Below are 16,234 nucleotides of genomic sequence, written 5' to 3' on the forward strand. Positions count from 1 at the left end.
AGTACTCTATTAGAAAAATACTTGAGCAAAGGAAGGGCGCAATGCTCAGCCATTTCCCAAAAAATTTGATTTTAATAATATTTAAATAATATATTTTCTTATATACAGCTCCGTTAGGTCGATTATTGAGAAGGCGACGTAGCTCGGGCATTAAAGCGGGTGACTACCACGCATAAGACCTGGATTCAATTCTTGTTCCTGGCACTTTTTTTCTCATTCTTTTTTATACAATCTAGCAACGAATATTTATTCATGTAAAATAAAGTTAATTAAATTAAATTTTTTTTAATTGCACTTTCGGAAGGCAATTTTCTTTTAATTTATTCAATTTAATTTATTCATTTTTTTCTCGCCTTTGTTTATCCAGGGGGGTAAAAAGGGATTATTATAAATCTCGAATTGAGATTAATTTTAAAAATCTTGGTATAGCACCAAGTAAATTTCGTGCCCTGTGCACATATTCAGTTTCATAGAAAACTTATTTTTCTATGAAACTAACGCACTACTATCCGCGTTTGGCTCTTATTAGCCCGCGATTATTTGAAATTTGTAATGTCACATGAGAGCCTAATTTCTTAAATTTGTTAATTTATTCAATTTTAATTTATCATTTTATACATTCTATCCGATACAAAACGAAGTATATAAAATGCCACTTTTTGAACATAATTATAATTTAATACAAAATTACAACAAGTAATTACGATAAGTATATCATCCGAATAATTGTAACCGATCTGTAGAGAATGTTGATGTTAGTGATAATAAGGATAAATAAGTTTTGACACATTTGTTTGTAATTTTGTATTAAATTATAACTATGTTCAAATAGTGGCGTTTTATTTGCTTCATTTTATATCGAGTAGAATGTATAAAATAATAAGATTGTAAGTTTAACAAAAATTATGCCCACAGTTTCATGAATAAATTAAAAGAAAATTGCCTTCCGAAAGTGCAAATTAAAAAAAATTTAATTTAATTAACTTTATTTTACATGAATAAATATTCGTTGTTAGATTGTATGAAAAAAGAATGAGAAAAAGAGTGGCAGGGACAAGAATTGAACCCGGGTTGGATGCGTGATAGTCACGCGCTTAATGCCCGAGCTACACCGCCTTTTCGCTAATTGATATAACGGTGCCAGATATATGAAAGCCATATTATTTAAATCATTTTCTTGGAAATGGCTGAGCATTGCGCTCTATCCCTTTGCTCAATTATTTTTCTAATAGAGTACTACACTATAAAAGCCTTTTTCAATTCGGTAATCCTAAAGTCGCGTCCTCCCCTGCTAGTCACAGGAACGTGCGCATCATAAATATAATAGCACAATAATCTAGTTGTCTAGTAGTAGAGGTTCTCATTAAAATTTTCTATTCAATATTTTATTTTGTATTAATAATAAAAATAATTATTATTCTATTATTAATTACGTATATGTACGTTCTATAACAATTCAAAATATTTATGTTTTATGGTTATCAAAGTATTGTGCTATCACATTTGTGATACGCACGTTCTTGAAACTAAGTGATGCGCTCCTTATTTACGATTTACGATGCAGTGATGCGTTGCTAAGGAGCGAGGGATAAGAGGGGAGCAGCGAGCAGTAGGCGTGAGCTAAAAAATCCAGCCAAAAGTTACATATAAATCCCAGTTCACTTATATCAGTGCTGCTGGGATTTACTTGCACATTTCGGCCCGATTCTATTGCCCCCCACTCACCGCTCGTGCGTTAGCAACGAGTCGCCAGATATGCGTGACTAAGGACCGCGACGCTTTGTCTCAGGAGAGTTTATATGTAAGAATGCCCAAATATAATAATAAGACAATATCTAAGATTTTAAAGTTGACCTTCACATGATCTTCAAATGATTTTCCAAGGTCAAATCATTGTCATCGAGCCATTTTCGTACATTTTCGTAAGAAGTGAAGTGCTGCTCAGCAAGTGCGTGTCCCATCGTTGCAAATAAGTAGTAATCGGATGGAGCCAAGTCTGGTGAGTAAGCCGCATGCGAAAGTATTTCCCAACTAAACGCCTCAATCGTTTCCTTGACCGGTTTTGCTGTGTGTGACGGTGGATTATCATGAAGCAAAATCACTTTGTGTTCCCTTTTTTGATATTCTGGTCGTTTTTCACGCAAAGCTTGATTCAAATCGATCATTTGTTGTCGGTAGCGTTCAATATTAACGGTTTCGCCAGGTTTTAGCAGCTCATAATAGATCACACCCTTCTGATCCCAAACACAGAGCATTGTCTTCCGTCCATAGCGATTTGGCCTTGCAGTCGAAGTTGATGGTTCGCCTGGAGTTACCCATGATCTTTTACGCTTAGGATTCTCGAAATATATCCACTTTTCATCGCCAGTCACAATTCGATGGAGAAATGACTTTCTTTTGTACCTGGCGAGCAGCATTTCGCAAGTGGTTTTTCGGTTTTCCTGCTGTCTTTCGTTCAGTTCATGTGGAACCCAGTTTCCCATCTTCTGGATCTTTCTCATGGCTTTCAAACGTATGGAGACGGCTTCTTGTGTCACGTTTAATTGATTCGCGAATTGTTGTTGCGTTTGAGCGTCATCCTCATCCAACAATGTTTGCAATTCGCTGTCTTCAAACTTTTTCGGTGGTCTTCCACGTTCTTCGTTTCTCACGTCAAAATCGCCACTTTTGAATTTTTTAAATCACTCAAAGCACTGTGATTTACCAAGAGCATGCTCACCGTAAGCTTCGACAAGCATTCGATGCGATTCTGCAGCAGTTTTCTTCAAATGGTAACAGAAAATCAATGCTGTCCGCAAATCGTAGTTTCCAGGCACAAAATTCGACATGTTCAACGCTATTTAAAACTATGCTGTTGTATGAAACTTGTATTGTGAGTTGAAAATCTTTATCAGATGTCAAAACAAGAAAATGGCGCAGTTTGACGGTAACTACATTGACAGCTAGAGCCATCTATGGGCAAATTCCGGTTTCATATTTATATACCTGGTACATACATATATACATATATACATATACATACATATATACATATACATACATATATACATATATATATATATATATATATATATATATATATATATATACACAGTCAAATGTTATTCCTCTTGGAAGATATATGGGAAGACACATAGCCCGTATGAACAATGTGAAATTGTGTTCAAATATGTGATAAAGGCAGACACGTCTATATTATACTGATATTTATACGCTTACAATTAGATACGCTTAGATACGCGTGCACGCGCGAAGCGATAGAGCAGTAGAAATACACGATGTTGTCTAATTTCAACATATTGAATACAATGCGAAGTTGCTTGTAATAACACGCATAAATCATGCATAAATATTAGTATCGGTAACAGCAGAACCAAAATTGTCGGTATTATCGATAATTGTGTCAATAATACCGACAATTTTAGTTTTGTTTAGATGAGAGCGCTAACCCATCGGAGTTCGCTCGTCGCTTTTAGATCCCCTTAACACATATTAATATCGGTATATTAAACTATTGAATAAAAACATTCTAAACTGTTCTTATTATTCATTACAGATAAACAGACATAAATTCTTAATGAAAATCTTAAATATTTTTACAATAATTTTACTATTGTCAAAGGCATTCGGTTCATGGAAACACCTTTACCACTGACCATTTTGCCATCCCTGAACGCGCAAAATTCTAGCCCTGTCATTCGTGATCTTTTTAAACTTTTTCCATTTGTAAACTACTGTAGCCTCAATATTTTCGTATTAGAATTTTCATTTTAAAATGTTACAAAGAATTTGTGATTAAAATATTTATCGCCAGTTTAGGAACATCCTGTATAGTGGAATTTTGAGACAGAGAGAGACTGTCCGACCAAATATACTACATTAAAAAATCAACTAGCAATATAAATATATCGAACTTAAGTGAGTCACCCATGTTGTACAGGAGGCAAATGTTACATATGGGTGTGCGAGACAGAATGTCAAATCTCTTCATATCGCACAATACATAAAATAAATATGAATACAGAGGGGTGTTTACAAATAAGACGACGTGACTTGCAAAGTTTTGGTAACTTATCAATCACATAAAGCTATTTTCTTGCCTTTTAATGTACACTCAAGGGCAGGAATGATGTCCTCAGGCGGCTAGATGTATACGTGTATGATAGTCGAAAGCAGTGTCCAGCCAGTACGGTGTCCTATAACTATCTCACGCACTCCCTATATTCAATTGGAGTGAGTGAAACAGATATAGGACATTATTAATTAGCATCACGTCTTGCATTGCTTTCTCTCTCGATCATATAACTTGCGATAAGGATGCAACATCGATAAGAATGCCTCCCACGTTTTCCTTTTTCCCTGCTTGATCTTCGCGCTTCGGGTGATACATATACGCGATCCGTGTGTATGCGTGACGCTTTCGGTTGTCATATTCACCGCCTAACCGCCAAAGGGTACCATTCCTGCCCTTGAATGTACACCATTTCAGAAAGCAAGTATTTTTTAAGCAAAGATTTACTAGAGAATTTCGATTCTATCCTAATCAAAATTGTGAGTAAATTTTAATCTATCAATTAAAATAGAATGATTCGTCAAAGAAAAGACTCGACATTCTGTCTCAAACATCCGTGTATAACATTTGCCTCCTGTACAATATGGGTGATTCACTCAAGTTCGGTATATTTGTATTGCCAATTGTTTTTTAAATGTAAATAGTATATTTTATCAGATAATCTCTATCTGTCTCGAAATTCCATTATATAACATTTACCTTTTGACAATGTGGGTGACTCATTCTTGTTCTGCGTATTATTACCATTACATGTTTGATATAATATATTCCATATACTTTGTAATTGTGCTGAAGATGGCCCAAAAAAAGGACCGAAACGTACGCTCTTTGTGATTATGTATATCACTTAGTTAAAATACAATATAATGTAATTTGATTGTATAAAACATATGCGCACAAATTACCGCGCTGGCCCTTGATTGCCTCTTGTCTCCTTTGTATGATGTATTTATAAGATATACTTTATTAGTTTGTTTTGATTTATAAAAAATATTAGACTTATTATCAATTTGCTTTCATCCCCTTCGAAGTAATGTTCTTGTGACTTTATACAGAGAATGTAACACTTTCGCCATGCTTCAAATTTTCCTTGGAAATCTTCTTGCTGAAGCGTGTAAAGCACTCTCTACGATTCGGTCTCAATCTTTTGTAACGTTATTAAACGTCGCCTTTGAGCTTCAGTTTCATTTTTGGGAACAAAAAGAAGTGATAAGAGATTAAATCTACCGACAGTCCTCACGAACGGTCTTTGCATTTTTTTCAACATTTTCGATGGTTGTGCTAATGTGCAGCCCTGTGTGCTTGTCGTCTTTGACCAACGTTCGGCGTTTTTTGAAGCGTGCATTCAAAGCATTGTGTACGGTCTAGAGCGTCAATACCAAAATCCTGACGAATCACTTCGAGAGTCTTAGTAGACTTTCCGAGTTTAACATAAAACATTGATCAAAACGTTGGTCGAAAGCAAGCACACAGGACGGCTTCCGAAAATGTTGAAAAAATTGCAAAAATCATTCGTGAGGATTATTGTCAGATTTAGCCCTGTTACGTGCGGACTCGTGGAGAATTGAGTTGGGATGGAACGTAACTTATACTTACCTCGAAACACATTTTTTCTTTTTCTTGCGAGATAAGTGTTTCCGAGTCAAACAAACAATACAGGGCCTTAGACAGGTCAACGACCGGAAGAGTTGCCCTTACTCTGTCAGTAGGCCGTTTCACTCGGTGGTCCCTTTTCGATAAAGAAACAAAATCTCTGTTACGCAGGACGGGATTGTGTGATTTCGGGGATACAAGAAGGAAAATGGGTTAATAAGCTACTCTGATTTAAAGTTAAATCTTACAATTTATTCAAAAAAACAAAGAAATTTTAAAAGATGAGATACATTATTTAAATGCTTGATATTAAATATTACATGAATAAAAATAAAAAAAAAAAAAATAGTTTTCTTAAAGTCTAACGTGCGTGCGTGCGCGCGCGCGCGTATTTCTCACGTATTTCTCGCCGATTGATGGTCTAAAGAAGGTGAATATTCAAAGGGAGAGGGGGAGTAGAAATTCTCAACAGTTGATGGTCGAGAGAAAGTGAATATTCAAAAAGAGGAGGGGGAGAAGGAACTTTTAAAAGTTAATGTTCAAGAGGAGCAGATGAATGAGGATGCTCGGGGGAAGAAACCGGTGAATAAAAAGGAGGAGATTAATGAGAAGAAGAAATAGAGAGACAAAGTTGTGTATTGCGTGGTTGTTGAGTGTTGTATAAATGTTGGACTCTTAAATTGAACGAATGCTTATCTAAGTTTAATTTTTTATAATCTATAATAAAGCTAGAATCTGTGAACGCCCGAGCCAGAAGCTTCCTTATCGTGCGATTTTTTCTATTTCTCGCGGTCTTTGCCCAGAGTTTCAATTTTGCAGAAATAAATTTGGAATCTTGTTTCGTGGTTTCCACTAGTAAACGTACGTCAAGATTAGTAAAAAGTGGTTTATTATTGAAAAGAAACAGTTCGATAGTTAATTTCTCTTTAATAATAAAAAAAAGAAAATAATATATGAAATAATATATGAAGTTTTATATGAATAAATAAATAAAAATTATAATAATGAGAATTATTCTAAAGATGATGGAAGAAGTTAACTCGAGTTTAAAGCTAAACACCGACTTTTAACATTACGTCAGAGTCTTTAAGTTGAACATACTTGCCGATCCGTAGGGACAAGAAGGTTTTTTAAGGTCTGAAGCTAAATGTGAACACCGACTCTTGACATTACGTCAATCTTTAAGTTAATCACGCTTGCCGATCCGTAGAGGGAAGAAGGTTCTTTAAGGTCTAAAGCTAAGTGTGAACACCGACCCTTGACATTATGTCAGAGTCTATAAGTTGATCACACCTGCCGACCTGTAGAGGAAAGAAGGTGAAGAAGTAGATAAAATATTTAATATATAACCGAAATAAATAATAATATGATAGATAAATGTTTATATCAAAATTTAATGGATTATCAGATAACTGTTTCCTTTGAGGAGAGAAAGAGGAGATGAAATAAGAATAATAAAAAAAACTTCTAATAGACTCATTATTTGCTGCATGGGTAAGTGACTAATTTGGAATTCTTGCTGGATAGATAACCCAAGGTCTATCTCGTGGAGGCCTCAGCTGTTCGGAGGGGATGGCTCGGACATCCACGGAGATTGTTGTAGCGTTGATCGATGCACTCAAGTGCATACCACACGTTACTTGCCCGCATGAATATTATAATTATTTGCACTGGGACAATGCGCAGAGAACTGTGAGAATAGACTATCAAAACTTCAAAGTATCGATAAGACAGAGCGAGCTGCAGATAGGCTCGGTACAAGGCTTCAGATCGAGAGGCAAAGATAGACTGACTTTATTGAGGGAGGATTTCGCGTATATCAAATCTTGGCGTCTCCTCGCGTACTCTTTCCATTAGGCAGACAGAACTTTTTTTTAACAAATCAAATTTTTACTTATTACCCCTCTCATAAGTTGGAGATGTTACCATTCCAAAAGAAAGTCCAGAAAATTACGTCCTTTGGTGTAGGCTTTTGTTTTTAAAAGCTAAGTCCTGCTCATTGGAGAGTCCGCTAAAATCGGCTATGTTGACATATTTATTATTCCCTTTAAAATTTATCTCAAACAGATAACACAAGAGCGTGGTCTGGCAGGTGAGCACATGGTGTCAAGTATCGCGAGTTCTTGTTACGGATCATAGTTTCATCTGGAAACCGTTGTCCCCGTCCCTTTCCTTATCTTTTGTTTTAAACTTTTAAGTCTGTTGCGCGGACCATAGAGTTGAATATTTGATTTATCTGTTTGTTTTTCATATGCACATGGTCTAGATTTCTAACGTTCAAGGATTTCTTATTTTCTGTTTAGAATTTTTAAGTCTTTGACGTAGGTCTTAGTCTCGGAATTTATTGATCCATCTCACGGTTAAAAAACTGTTTTATCGTTCCGAAAGATTAGTCTCGCCTGCTAGATATGTCTTGGTTTATTGTTTGCGTTGAGTGCAGAAAGGTTCTAGAGCGTAATTTTTTATATCAGTGAAAAAGTTTCTATAAAAGAAAAGAATCGTGGAGTCCACCGGACAGCTTCTTGTGACTTCTTTTTATTCACGAAAATGAAACTAAAGCTCAAGGAGCGACGTTTCGAGACGATACAAAAGATAGAAACTCAATCGCAGAGGATGCTTTACATGCTACAGAAAAATATTTCCAGAATTTGAAGCATGATAGAAGCGCTAAAGTGGCTGTATAAAGTCATAAGGAGACTACTTCGAAGCGGATGGAGACAAATTGTAAATAAAGTGAGGCTAATTTTTATGAAGTAGATCTGGAAAATTTTCGATAGCACCTCGTATATCCACCTCGTATAAACGAATAAAATAAATCTCTATATCATTAAAATTATATGATTAGAATTATAAAAAAATATTAAGAAATATTAATTATATATATATTATATATACGCACATATTATATATACGCACACGCGCGCACGCACGCACACATATGTATATTTTACAGTGATAATATTATTGTTTTATATGAATTTTACAGGAGACAATAACATAGAAGAAAATTACAATGTGAATAAAATTATTCTAGTTAGTGGAAAACATTATTATGCACTTAATAATTATCGAGAAACTACTGGAAACAAGAACGTAGCTATCATCAGGATAGAAAGTTTATGCCCATTTCCTGCTTACGAATTATTGGAAGAAATTGAAAAATACAAACATGCGAGAAGTACAAAAAATTTAATTATTTTATACAGATATTAGATTATACAGGGTGTCTGATAATACTCGCCCTACCTGTAATGTGCAGGTACAGTGGATTAAACTGAGTAGAAATGTGAAAGAACCTCTACTGTTTTGCCCACGCGACATCGCGGTTGGATCGCACTACAAAGAAGGGGCGAGAGGAGCGGACAGCAATGTTTACGTACGAGCATCGCGGAACAGTGAATTTTTGTATAAAAAATAAGAAATATTATTCGTGGCGCGATCCAATCGCGATGCAGCGTGGGCCGTCCTTTCTTGCAGCGCACTAATACTCGTACGCATTGGCCGATCTTTTTTAATTAATTTCTTAATAATATTACGAAAATCACAAAATGGAACAGGACTTTTCTATTCGGTTTAACCTGCTCTACCTCCACATTACGGATAGAGCGATTATTATCAGACACTCTGTATATACTAGATCAGGTCTGCGGCCGGTTTGCACTTTTCAGCCAATCTTGGCTGGAGCCATCACCACTCCTTTTGTTTAATAGTATCTAGGCTGCTCATGAAGACGTAAGACGCTCGAACTCAGGGACGGTATTAGTTGTAAATCATATGGGGCTTTAGCATGTATAGTTCCGTGCTCTGTTTACTGTTTACAGAGTTATTACGTTTATTATTATTATTATGTTATGAAGTTAAAAAACACTAAAATGAAAAATACATATGTTAATTTTATATATATATATATATATCAAATTTATATTCTTTGTGGCGGAACCACCACAAAAGTATGGGCACGCGGAATCAACATGCGCTCCTTGCGAAATGGCGACAAGCGCGCGCGCCCAGACTCACGCGCTGAACACGTGCAAGCTTGACAAACTACGAGAGCTTGCCACAATGCGGCGGCAGCCGAGAGTCGGCACCAGTGAGTGAGATCCAACGAGTAGGAATATATAAGATGGTGAGCCGATCGATATCACCAGTCGCGGCTCTCGCTGCTAGAGAGGACTTCTCTCGTTTAGTAGACGAAAGCTAGCGACGGCGGACGGAATTCGGGTCCGTCCGTATATAACCTCCGCAACTTACGTAGCCGTAAGAAAGCGCATCTAGAGGAACGTCCACGTCCACTTACACCACCCACTTCACCCGGGCCTATATTGCGGACCGGACCTCCTGCGAGCCACCGACCAGCGCTTCCACTCGCCGGCATATCAGCTGGTCTTTCCGGGAGTGGAAACTGCAGCCTCTGGAACTGTTGCCGGTGCGCTTCACTCGTCCGGGCAGGGATTTCCTGTCGACGTGGGACGTCAGGGTTAGGCGCTACACGTCGCCTATCTGCGGCTGGAGCTACCCTCCACGCCTGTCACCGTTGCCATCATCGCCAGCGGCCAACGAGCGTATCAACCAGGAAACGCAGACTGCCCCGGCCTGCAGGATACACCGGGGAACGCAGTCTCTCGCCTCTACTTCTGAGAAGGCGACGCAGGTGACCAACACCACCACCTGCGAACGGTCCACGCAGCCGGATCTCTCAGAATGGGAGGAAGCCATACGCTCTTCCACGACGCAGACAGATACACCGCCGCTGCCCGAGAGGAGTTACACTCTACCCGGGATTCCTCCGGCGCTCCGTACGAGGTGGGGCCCACTACGATACACCTCGACGGATCCGCCGCTCCAGTGGCGTGAACGCCTGCAATAGGGCGCCAACACCAGCGCACAACCGGCCCTTTTCAGGGCTAACCAAAAATCAAACCAAAATTAAAGCTTGTATTTACCTCTCAACTGTATATAAAATAGAAATATATTTTTATACATAGTAAATACGAGTAGTCATTGATGACATCCCGTCCAGCGACATCTTCCCTTTGCGTATAGTGGATCGAAGGAAGCGAGCGCGCTTTCGCATACGAACAACCCACATCTTATTTAGTATAACTATATTGTAATATAAAGCAAATCAGTCGTATATTTTTAAATTTAACGCCAATAGGTTTCCGCATCACCCTTGAGGTACATAATAGAGTTATTACGTTTATTATTATTGTACGGTATTATTTTATTATAAGTATTATTTTATTATTATTATTATAATAGACGGACTCGCCATTAATACGGCGCGCTAAGTCCCGCTCAAGGGGGAGGATCTAATCCTGCCGCGACATCGATCGACGCAACCGAATCAATACCGGCGCGTCTAAGGACCGCCCACCGGCCCGACCGAAATTACCGCCCGGTAGTTAGCGGCCTCTGCCGAAATCAAGATCTGCTCGCGTAATCGATATTATATCGAATCGCCGAAATCGCGCTCCGCGCCGCGCATCCGTGCATGTAATTCGGATGCACCGCGACCGACACGACCACACCGCTAACCGATTCCGACACTCACACCTACACGAGTGCATCTTGTCGCACACACATCGTCATTCGCCTCACACATATACTGTCGATACATTGTACATATTACTTAGATATTATACGTTCACGCCCACATACTTTCGATACATTATACATCATACTTAGATATTACCCGTTCGCACACGCACTCGCTCGCTTATCATCTCGCTCACACACAAGCGCACACGCTCACACCCATACAGCGTTTATACACACACACTCACTCTGTATACACACATACTTACACGCAATAAATTATATTCTACCTCACGTGGCTTTCGTTCGTCTCTCGATACCCTTTCATGAGCCCCGGATCCCGACCGAGCTATCCACGACCGCCTCGCGAAAGCGGTTTATTACAATATATATATATATATATATATATATATATATATATATATATATATATAATTAACATATGTATTTTTCATTTTAGTGTTCTTTAACTTCATAACATAATAATAATAATAAACGTAATAACTCTGTAAACAGTAAACAGCGCACAGAACTATACATGCTAAAGCCCCATATGATTTACAACTAATACCGTCCCTGAGTTCGAGCGTCTTACGTCTCCGCGAGCAGCCTAGATACTATTAAACAAAAGGAGTGGGGATGGCTCCAGCCAAGATCGGCTGAAAAGTGCAAACCGGCCGCAGGCCTGTACTAGATAATATTGATTTGTCAAAAAATAATTATTTTTGAAAGTAATTTACAATATTCACGCTTGTTTTCAGTTTTTATTTGGAGCCAAGAAGAACCGCGAAACATGGGCGCATGGAATTTTGTTAAACCACGTTTTGAAACTTTGTGTGGACGACAAGTAAGTTATGCATAAAATTTCTATTTGCATAGAAATTAGTTTAGAATTATATATAATGTTAATGTTACAAAATTATCTTATAAAATTTTCATATAAAAGAATATACTAATAATAATAACATTAAATCAAAGAAAATTCATGGCTAATGTGTTAATTTAATTATTACTTAATAATTAAACTGAAATTTAACGAATTTTAGCGAAACGAAAGTGAACTTTGTTCATCGAAAAGTATCAAGAGACTGATTAGTATCCCAATATCAAATATAAAAAAGTATACTAAAGCAATAATTAGATTACATGTTATTATTTTTTGTTGAGCGAAACTGCTTCTTTCTATCCAAAATTTTTTTATCATTCATACTTTTGATTAAAATATAAAAATATAAGATAATATAAAAAATATACCAAGATATAAAAATATACCAAAAATATAACAAGATAAAATATATTTGAATAAGATATAAATATACAGGGTCTTTCATTTTAATCGTCCTAGGCAAATATCTCGAAAAATATAAAAAAATGTTTCAGACAAAAGTTGTTTGATTTGAAGGGGGACATAAGATGGTATCATTGGTTTGACCTTGAGTGAACGTACCAAAGTCATATGGAGTTCAACTTCATTTTTTTTAATGGAATTCCCTATTTTATATTGCATATTCTTGTAGCTTACCTCGAGAGCTTTCCAAAACACTATAATTAAATATTTTTATAAAGTACTTTTCAAGTTACAATGCTTGAAAGTTACAATTCCTCCGGCATTAGCATGACTCAAGATCATTCCAGCCAGTGAAAGCAAGACCCAAGATTGATCCGGCCAGTAAAGGCAAGACCCAAGATTGATCCGGTCAGTGAAGGCAAGACCGATTCACTCTGTAGGATCACATCGAAGTTATTTTTGGTTTACAGCAAATGCTCATATATACCACCATTCTGTTGGATACATAATTGCAACTGTTTTTCAAATGTATCGACTGTTTTTCTGAGAACGTTGACTGGTATACTTCTACATGCCATCTGTAGGTCTTCAGGTGTGATAAGAGCGGTCTAGTAAACAGTATTTTTTAAATAGTTTGATAAGAACAAATCTGGTGATGCTAGATCTGGTGATCTAGATGGTCATGCTATATGATCACCTCGTTCAATCCAACGGTGCGGATAAATTAAATTTAGAAAGTCCCTTACAGGGCGTGCGTAGTGTAATCGTGCACCGTCCTGTTGCAACCACATACGTTGAATTGTATTTTCATCGACAAACTCTAATATCCTTGGCAACATATCTCGTAGCATACGTAAATATGATTCCCTTGTAACATTGCCATAAAAAAATGGGATCCAACAATATGACTGTCTAAAATACCACACTAAACTATCACTTTTCACCGTTGATTGTCTACATGATGAACCCAGTGCGGATTGATATCAGAATAATAATGGCTATTATGTCGATTCAATACGCCATTGCTCTCAAATGCAGCCTCGTCACTAAACATAACACGAGAAAAAAATGTGAAATCGAGCTGAATTTGAGCTATAGCCCACCTACAGAATGTGGGAAGAACTTTATCATTATCAGAAAACTTCTGATTAAGTGAAATGTGATAAGGATGAATGTGATTGCCATGTAAAATTCTATTTTACAGTCGAAGGACATTTAAATCACGATTAATTTGATGTTGACTAATGTGCGGATTCATTATTATCATTCCTAATATAGTTACGATAATAGCATCGTCATTATTTAATGGTTTTTTAGAACGTTTGCGTTTCATCTGTCCCGTACGCGCTTTAGCTATTAAACGCAAAATTGTTTTATGATCGGGATGTCGTCTATCCGGATACTTATCTCGATATTGACGAACTGCTTCTCTAGTATTATTATCTCGATATTGACGAACTGCTTCTCTAGTATTATTATCAGCGGCATAATAAATACCAATCATATCAACAATTTCTGAGGGCGGGAATCTGCCATGTTGATAATGACACAATTAACGAAAGGGAATAAAATAAATTTACTCTAATAACCAAACGTATCGAACAAATCGTCGTAATAAGAGCCAACTCGAGTCGATTTTAACTAAAAACAATCAGCTGAATAGGACTCTAATGAAAGTGTTTTGTTGTAGTAGTCTATACTGAAAAAGGGCGCTGTGGTTGCTTCCTTATTCCGTAAAAGCTTTGGCAATCCTCCGAATACTTCAAACGTGTTTTAAGCACTCCTCCGAAATGAAAGGGCAGCGCGCTTTAATGCTCGTAAAAATCGCAATTTTTAGTCCAAATTCCTCGGAAACTACTGATTTTGTAAAATATTGTTAAGATACCAAAAGCATTTATTTTGATTAGATAAATCCGAAAGTACAATAAAAACAGTTTTCACTTTTTTTAAATAAAGTTGTATTTGATCTGACCTAAAATTACGATTCTTTATTCTTTAAATCCAATCTCAAAAATTATTAATTTTACAAAAAAATATCAAGATACAAAAAATGTTTAATTGAATTATATCCAAAAAATGCAACGAAAATTAAGTGCTGCTATTTAAAAAAAAAATTAATCTTGAAAACTTACGGGAAGATCAATATCATTATCTCATGTCTCTGTCGGAACCCTAAAACATTTGTATGCAACATTTTTCGCTATCTTACTTACCTTACAACGACATAAAGTTAGGTGATAACGGCCTGGGCGATTAAAATGAAGTATGCAATATTAAAATACATTTAAAATACATTTTAAAATTATTTTACGAGAACACTCTCGGGTTAACATTTCTGGTGTTACTTCGAACATCTTGAATAAATATTTTTTTATTTAATCTTTTGCTCACACACACACACACACACACACACACACACACATATATATATATATATATGTATGTATATATATATATATATATGTACACACATGCACACACGGACAGCACAAAAGAGATGTAAATCCGACCGGGCAACCTTCACGCACCTTAGGTAATGCTAATACCGGCGGAATTGAACTTTCAAGCCTTGTAACTCGAAAAGTACTTTATAAAAAAATATTTAATTATAGTGTTTTGAAAAGCTGTCAAGATAAGCTATAAGGATATGCAATAAAAAATAGGTGTTTCATTTAAGGAAACATTGATCACATTGACTTGGCCTTGGAAAGATCGTCAAGGTCAAGTCCATATTTTCATCGTGTGTCCCCCTCTGAACCCTACAACTTTTGTATAAAACATTTTTTCCATTTTTTTTACTTTACGAGATATTTGCGTGTATTGATTAAAATGACTCAACCTGTATATATATATATATAAGATATAAAATATGTAAGATAAAATAATATATAAAATAAATATATATCTCTCTCATTGTCAGAATTATATAAAATACTTTTTAAGAAAGAATCTTTTTACAGGAAGATAGAAAACATATGCCAAGTACATTAAAAATGCCCAAATCTATCTAATAGAAAGAAGTTTATGAAATAAAAACTTGTTAAGCATTGTTAAAGAATTAATTGTCCAAAAACAGATATGATATCAACTTAATTAGCCGAGTAACTAATAATGTTCTATCAATTTATAATTAATTTTGTTTGGGGGATTTCGCCGATGGGAACCTCCTCGGTTAGAGTTTCCCCCTTATCGTGAAATGGATCGGAACTGGATCGATTTCTCGTGTATTAGTTATTGCACTGACACAATCTATTTGTTCTTAATGTTCACTCACTGAGTCGCTTTCAGCGCAGCCGAAGGCCCCGCAAGGTCACAAGGAGCATAAGTTCACTCCCCACTCGGAGGCGCACAGCTATAATGGCGAGAAAGGCGCTCTGATCCCTATCCGGAAGTCGTACCGGTCACACACAGCCTTTAGCGTTGAAACTACTTGTCCTAAGTGTATCGTACTATGGTCCGCACTGTTCGAGTTCTCACCTCGAAGTCACAAGCACCAAAAGCCCGCGGAACATTCCGGCCGCGGAACCCTTCGTTCCCGCTACCCGCGGACCTAGCATCTCGGTCCACCTCGCCGCGGGGCGCGGGTACCGAGGGAGACCGTATCTACGTGGCAAACACCTCGGAATTCCATGTCCCGAGCAAAACATGCAAAAACGAGGAATTCGGCCGAATACCTCAACGGCTATACTCGACGATCAGCCGAGTTCGCTAACCGAAACGCGAACAGATTTTAAAATAAGTTA

General features: G+C 37.0%; 1 protein-coding gene across 6 annotated transcripts in view; it reads left to right on the top strand.

Moving 5' to 3' along the window:
* LOC138940761 (2-oxoadipate dehydrogenase complex component E1) overlaps positions 1-16,234 on the top strand; it is a 216,627-nt gene that overhangs the window by 185,711 nt on the left and 14,682 nt on the right. For all 6 annotated transcript variants that reach the window (XM_070309952.1, XM_070309951.1, XM_070309949.1 and 3 more), the window contains 2 exons: positions 8,652-8,843; positions 11,965-12,050. In XM_070309952.1, coding sequence (XP_070166053.1) covers positions 8,652-8,843; positions 11,965-12,050 — 278 coding nt within the window. The remainder of the gene's footprint in view (positions 1-8,651; positions 8,844-11,964; positions 12,051-16,234) is intronic.

The sequence above is a fragment of the Polyergus mexicanus genome, unplaced genomic scaffold, assembly GCF_030449975.1.
Source record: "Polyergus mexicanus isolate NDT 795.1 unplaced genomic scaffold, iyPolMexi1.0 SCAF_17, whole genome shotgun sequence".
Taxonomy (NCBI): Eukaryota; Metazoa; Arthropoda; class Insecta; order Hymenoptera; family Formicidae; genus Polyergus; species Polyergus mexicanus.